The sequence below is a fragment of the Engystomops pustulosus genome, chromosome 6 (assembly GCF_040894005.1).
Source record: "Engystomops pustulosus chromosome 6, aEngPut4.maternal, whole genome shotgun sequence".
Taxonomy (NCBI): Eukaryota; Metazoa; Chordata; class Amphibia; order Anura; family Leptodactylidae; genus Engystomops; species Engystomops pustulosus.
The window spans coordinates 173,592,678-173,599,281 of NC_092416.1; the positions used below are offsets into that span (position 1 = coordinate 173,592,678).

General features: G+C 39.9%; 1 protein-coding gene across 3 annotated transcripts in view; it reads right to left on the minus strand.

Moving 5' to 3' along the window:
• AATK (apoptosis associated tyrosine kinase) overlaps window positions 1-4,785 on the minus strand; it is an 84,177-nt gene extending 79,392 nt beyond the window's left edge. For 2 of the 3 annotated variants that reach the window (XM_072112484.1, XM_072112483.1), the window contains exon 1: window positions 4,537-4,785. In XM_072112484.1, the coding sequence (XP_071968585.1) occupies window positions 4,537-4,612 (76 nt within the window). In that variant the 5' untranslated portion in view covers window positions 4,613-4,785. Of the gene's footprint in view, window positions 1-4,298; window positions 4,452-4,536 lie in introns of those variants that run through there. The other variant, XM_072112485.1, reaches the window with a different exon arrangement.
• Between the last annotated feature and the right edge of the window lie 1,819 nt (window positions 4,786-6,604).

Sequence of the window (6,604 nt, forward strand, 5' to 3'; positions counted from 1 at the left end):
ACCATTCCCGAATAATCAGTGGCACCCGATTTGGGATTCCAATGTCTAGTGGGCGGTGCCATAATGTCTTCTCCATCCCCAGACCTCCTACCATAACCCATTATACTGGCAGATATCATTGATCACTCGATACAATGTTGTCTAGAGAAAAAATTCCAACTGTGCCGGAATCAATGGATTGAGCCCATTAAATGTGTGTAAATATGTGGACCCCATGGAGGTGGTGAATGGTTCTCTTAGTAGTTCACTGTAGTATTGAGAGCCCAGTTTAAGTGAATACTGTAAAAATGCATTTGTTATAGCGCCACTCATTTTCTTTGTCTGCGTCTGGTATTGCAGCTGAGCCCAATTCAAGTTGCCACTTTGACTACCTGACACGTACTATGACCAAGAGAGTCAGGACTCCTGGTTTCCTCCGTCTATAATATTTTATCTAATATCAGTGTCTAAAAAATGGGACAGCGCCACTTCTGTTCATAGGTTACATCTGGTATTGTAACTTACCTCCCTCGCAGGGAATGTGGTCTGGTTGCAGTACCAGACACAACCTGTGAATGGGTGTGGTGTAGTTTGTGGAGTGTTTTTTATTCTGTACAACCCCTTTAAATATAATATCTGACAAGACCTAGTGGCTATAAACATGTGTTATAGGACTTGAGTATGTGCCCTGTTCACCTTACACCTATTTTAGAGGTTCTTACACTCTTATGTGATTGATGGACCTCCCAAGGTCCCAGCTGTGACTATAGGCCATGCTCCCCAGTAGGTGAATCATAGGTGTCTAAAGACCCCCCTTTGTACCCCACCATCGTACTGACCCCTTATAGGTAAATCACAAGTGTCTAGAGACCCCCCCTTTTGTACCCCACCATCGTACTGACCCCTAATAGGTAAATCACAAGTGTCTAAAGACCCCCCTTTGTACCCCACCATCGTACTGACCCCTTATAGGTAAATCACAAGTGTCTAGAGACCCCCCCTTTGTACCCCACCATCGTACTGACCCCTAATAGGTAAATCACAGGTGTCTAGAGACCCCCCTTTGTACCCCACCATCGTACTGACCCCTTATAGGTAAATCACAAGTGTCTAGAGACCCCCCCTTTTGTACCCCACCATCGTACTGACCCCTAATAGGTAAATCACAAGTGTCTAGAGACCACCCTTTGTATCCCACCATCGTACTGACCCCTAATAGGTAAATCACAAGTGTCTAGAGACCACCCTTTGTATCCCACCATCGTACTGACCCCTAATAGGTAAATCACAAGTGTCTAGAGACCACCTCTTTGTATCCCACCATTGTACTGACCCCTAATCGGTAAATCACAAGTGTCTAGAGACCCCCCTTCGTATCCCACCATAGTACCCTAATAGGCATCGGGCTCTGGGTGAAGCGTCACATAAGTTTGACCTTCCAGTATGAAGATTATAATAAAACACATCATTCGCCCCCTTAAATTAGAACCAGCAGTAGAAACATGATACGAGCATTGGGGCTTATTTTTTATGGACTTTTTCCATGTTTTTTTTTTTTGTGGTTTGCTACATATTAAGTATATATCCGCGCCACAATTTAGCTGTTTCTCCGACACTCACCCTTTTTTATAATCTCAATTTGGGTGAAGTTCTTCAATCCCGATGCTTTTCCAAGAACATTTTTGCCACTTCTATTGCACATAATTAGACCAACAAAAACCAAGTCTACCAACTACCCAGCCCCTTCATGACATTTGTTCATTACCCTGCAAAACTCCACTAAAATCAGGTGCCAAAAAGCAACATCTAGTGCCGAAAATAGAGTATTATACCCATATCCCATTGCCCATTGTTGCATACATCATGCTAACATCATGTATGGATACATTCTATTTAGGCCAAGATATATTTGACAGCATAGCTACAGTGTATATACGGTGATATAGATATGATGTCGGCCATTTATCAATTTTGTGTGTGTGCGTTTGTGTTTTTGGCGCGCAAATCGTGCTACAAGTTTCACTGAGATGTTAGTTTGCGGCGCAAGGGGTTAATGAATTGGTGCACGAAGAAACGGTTTAGAACGGTCTCCACATTTCTTGATGGTGAAATAGAATTCGGTAGAGCAGCTTCCTGCTGCTGTAAGTGTGCGGCAAAAATTGTGCCAAAAACAGTGTCAGGATTCCAAAGCTGTGCCCAAAAAAAAAGCATGAGAGTCGGAAAAAAGAGAAATATTGTGGAGCTGATAATTCATAAATAAAACGCAACAGGCGCAGCAAGGGGGGAAAACGCAGATAATAAACTGTTGAAAAGTCAATAGTAAATCTTGTGTGCAGGTTGGTGTAATTACAGTGTATATGACAGCCTAGATACAATGGTTACCTAACCAAACTGCTACAGTGTATACAGGACAGTACTACAGTGTATACATAATGGTATAGATATTATTGTTAACATGACTGAACAGCTACAGTGTATACAGGAGAATACTACAGTGTATACAGGAGAGTACTACAGTGTATACAGGACAGTACTACAGTGTATACAGGAGAGTACTACATTGTATACAGGACAGTACTACAGTGTATATATGATGGTATAAGTACATTCTGTACCTGCAGTATAGATACACTGTATACAGGATAGTATAATCACAGTGTATATATGACAGTATATATACAATGTATCCAGAATGTATGGATATGTACAGGATAGTATAGCTACAGCGTATATAAATGATAGTATTGATACATTGTATACAGAACAGTAAAGCTGAAGTGTATATATGACAGTAAGAATACATTGTACACAGGACAATATAGCTAAAGTGTATATAGGACAGCACAGTATTGATACATTATATATAGGACAGTATAGCTGAAGTTTATATATGACAGTAATAATACATTGTATACAGGACAATATAGCTATAGTGTATATAGGACAGTACTAATACATTGTTTACAGGACAGTATAGATATAGTGTATGTATGACAGCACTAATAGATTGTATACAGGGCAGTATTGATACATTGTATATGGAAGACAATATAGCTGCAGTGTACATAGGACAGTACTAATACATTGTATACAAGACAGTATAGATATAGTGTATATATGACAGTACTAATACATTAATTACAGGACAGTATAGATATAGTGTATATATGACAGTACTAATACATTGATTACAGGACATTATAGATATAGTGTATATATGACAGTACTAATACATTGATTACAGGACAGCATAGATATAGTGTATATATAACAGTATTAATACATTGTTTACAGGACAGTATAGCTGCACTGTATATAGTATAGTACTAAAATATTGTATACAGGACAGTATAGACACAGTGTATGCAGGACAGTATAGATGCAGTGTATACATGACAGTCCTAATACATTGTATATAGGACAGTATAGATATAGTGTATATATGACAGTACTAATACATTGTTTACAGGACAGTATAGATATAGTGTATGTATGACAGCACTAATAGATTGTATACAGGGCAGTATTGATACATTGTATATGGAAGACAATATAGCTGCAGTGTGCATAGGACAGTATAGATATAGTGTATATATGACAGTACTAATACATTGTTTACAGGACAGTATAGCTGCACTGTATATAGTATAGTACTAAAACATTGTATACAGGACAGTATAGATGCAGTGTATACATGACAGTCCTAATACATTGTATACAGGACAGTATTGATACATTGTTTACAGGACAGTCCTAATACATTGTATACAGGACAGTATAGATACATTGTTTACAGGACAGTCCTAATACATTGTATACAGGACAGTCCTAATACATTGTATACAGGACAGTATAGATACATTGTTTACAGGACAGTCCTAATACATTGTATACAGGACAGTCCTAATACATTGTATACAGGACAGTATAGATACATTGTTTACAGGACAGTCCTAATACATTGTATACAGGACAGTCCTAATACATTGTATACAGGACAGTATAGCTGCACTGTATATAGTATAGTCCTAATACATTGTATACATGGCAGTATAGATGCAGTGTATACATGACAGTCCTAATACATTGTATACAGGACAGTCCTAATACATTGTATACAGGACAGTATAGATACATTGTTTACAGGACAGTCCTAATACATTGTATACAGAATACATTGTACACATAGTAAACACTAGAGCTGTGGCATCCCCTGGCACAGTATACTGGAGGTGCCAGCTATGTGCAGCCATGGCAGTGAGGCAGCAGCCCTGTACCCCAGTGTTTGGCTGTAGCAGTGATGGGGAGGGGGTGATTACCTGGACTGGAGCTGATCCCTCATCCATCCATCCATCCATCCATCCAGCAGATCCTGGTGCCCAGGCCAGGGGGTCAGTGGCACAGCAGCAGGTACCATCCGCAGAAGGGAGGGCTATGCAGAGGGAGTGGGAGGGGAGTCTGGGAATCTGTCTCCACAATTACTGGAGGGGGGAGCAAAGAAACCAAATCCTAACAGAATAGCATCACATCAAGAAAATAAAGGCTGCTCCAACTTACCAGAGTCAAAGTGGGAGCTAAAGGCAAAGCTGGGGGTGCAGAGGGGAGAGAAGAGCAATGCAAAAATCCAGCCCATTGTCAGGCATTGGGGTATAGGGGTGCAGTCACAGGATGAGTGCAGGAGAGATGCTCTGCAGCAGCTGCCTGGCTCTGATCATGCTTCACCAAGGGGTCCTGGTACCCCCCTACTGATGCTGCAGGAGCTGGACCAGTGACTTGTGTCTCCCTTTCTGCCTTCCCCTTACACTCACACACACCTCCCCAATCCTCCCATACAAACTGCAAGCACAGCGCCCTGCACTGACCCCCAGCGGCGCAGCCCGGTACTGCAGCCTAACCAGGGAGAGCTTTTTTTAGAACTGCACTGAGGGTTGTCTGACACCTGCAAAAATAAATGTTCCTGCTAGAAAAGAGATGCAGCCCCTGGCACCCAGGTATAGGGCACATGCCAGTGCTGCCTGTGTAATTCTGCACTGCCATTGTCTTAGTATTCAGCAATTATGTCATCATGTTAAGAGCAGCAGAGACCCCATTGCTCCATTGAAATGCATGTCCTAAATAGCTGCATTAGTCACTAGAGAGCAGGGTGACTCAGCCTCCTATACACACTGGGAGCAATGTACAAGCCTGGATGAGGAGTACCCCCACCCCCATACATTCCTATGGAGAGACCCACCTGCACAACTAACACCCTGGGGGGAGAGGAGCTGCTGCAGACATCTATATGTGTCTATATGTGGGGGCAAAGCGTAATATACTATATATATATGATACAATATATACACTACATGATACACACACACACATATATATATATATATATATATATATATATACATACATACATACATACATACATACAGTAATGATACAATATACACACAAAGTCACAAAGTAATAGTACAATCTATATATACATGGTAATGATACAATATATACACAGTAATGGTACTATACAAATATACACACACAGCAATAATACAATATATACACAACATGACACACAGTAAAAAAAATAAATAAAAATATATATATATATATATATTTATACACAGTAATGATACAATATATACATAACCTGATACACGGTAATAGTACTATACAAATATACACACACAGGAATAATACAATATATTTATATATACATACACAGTAATCTATACACAAAGCATATTTTAATATATATATATATATATATATATATATATATATATATATATGTATACAGTAATATATATACACATTAATAGTGCTATACATATAAAATATATATACACAGTAATGATACAATATATACCTATGTACAGTATATATAGCATCTGTGAGTGTATCAGGCTGTGTATATGTTGTATCATTGCTGTGCATATATTGGGCTGAATGTGGCTGGGCTGCAATACCAGACACAACCTATGGCCAGGTGTGGCGCTGTCAGTAAATGCACAGAGTAATGTTTTTCCCCCTTCATACGTCTTTTCTAGTCCTTAGTTAAGAACATGAAGGTAGATTGACTGTGCGCCATTTACTCCGTCCGGAGCCACAAATAGAAAGTTTATTGATAGTGGATTATGAAATTTTAATCTTGTCTCCCTGTTGCTGACTCCTCATTTCTGACTAATTAATATTCCAGTCCTGCGTGTCCAGATGCATAAATATGAAGCTTTTACTGACAGAGGGGATTCAGGTTGTTTTATAATTCCCTATATTGTATAATCCCTCCATAATCCACCCAGTGTGCCCCCTCCCCACACTGTATAATACCCTCTAATGTAACTCACCTACTTAATAACCACATTTGAGACCCATTCGTTGTATTATGAACCACAATTGTTACCCAACTGTTCTGCCTTCCCCATAATGTCGCGCATTGTGACCTGCCTACTGTATAGTACTGCCTATTGTGACCTGCCTACTGTATAATGATGCCTATTGTGACCTGCCTACTGTATAGTGCTGCCTATTGTGACCTGCCTACTGTATAATGATGCCTATTGTGACCTGCCTACTGTATAGTGCTGCCTATTGTGACCTGCCTACTGTATAGTACTGCCTATTGTGACCTGCCTACTGT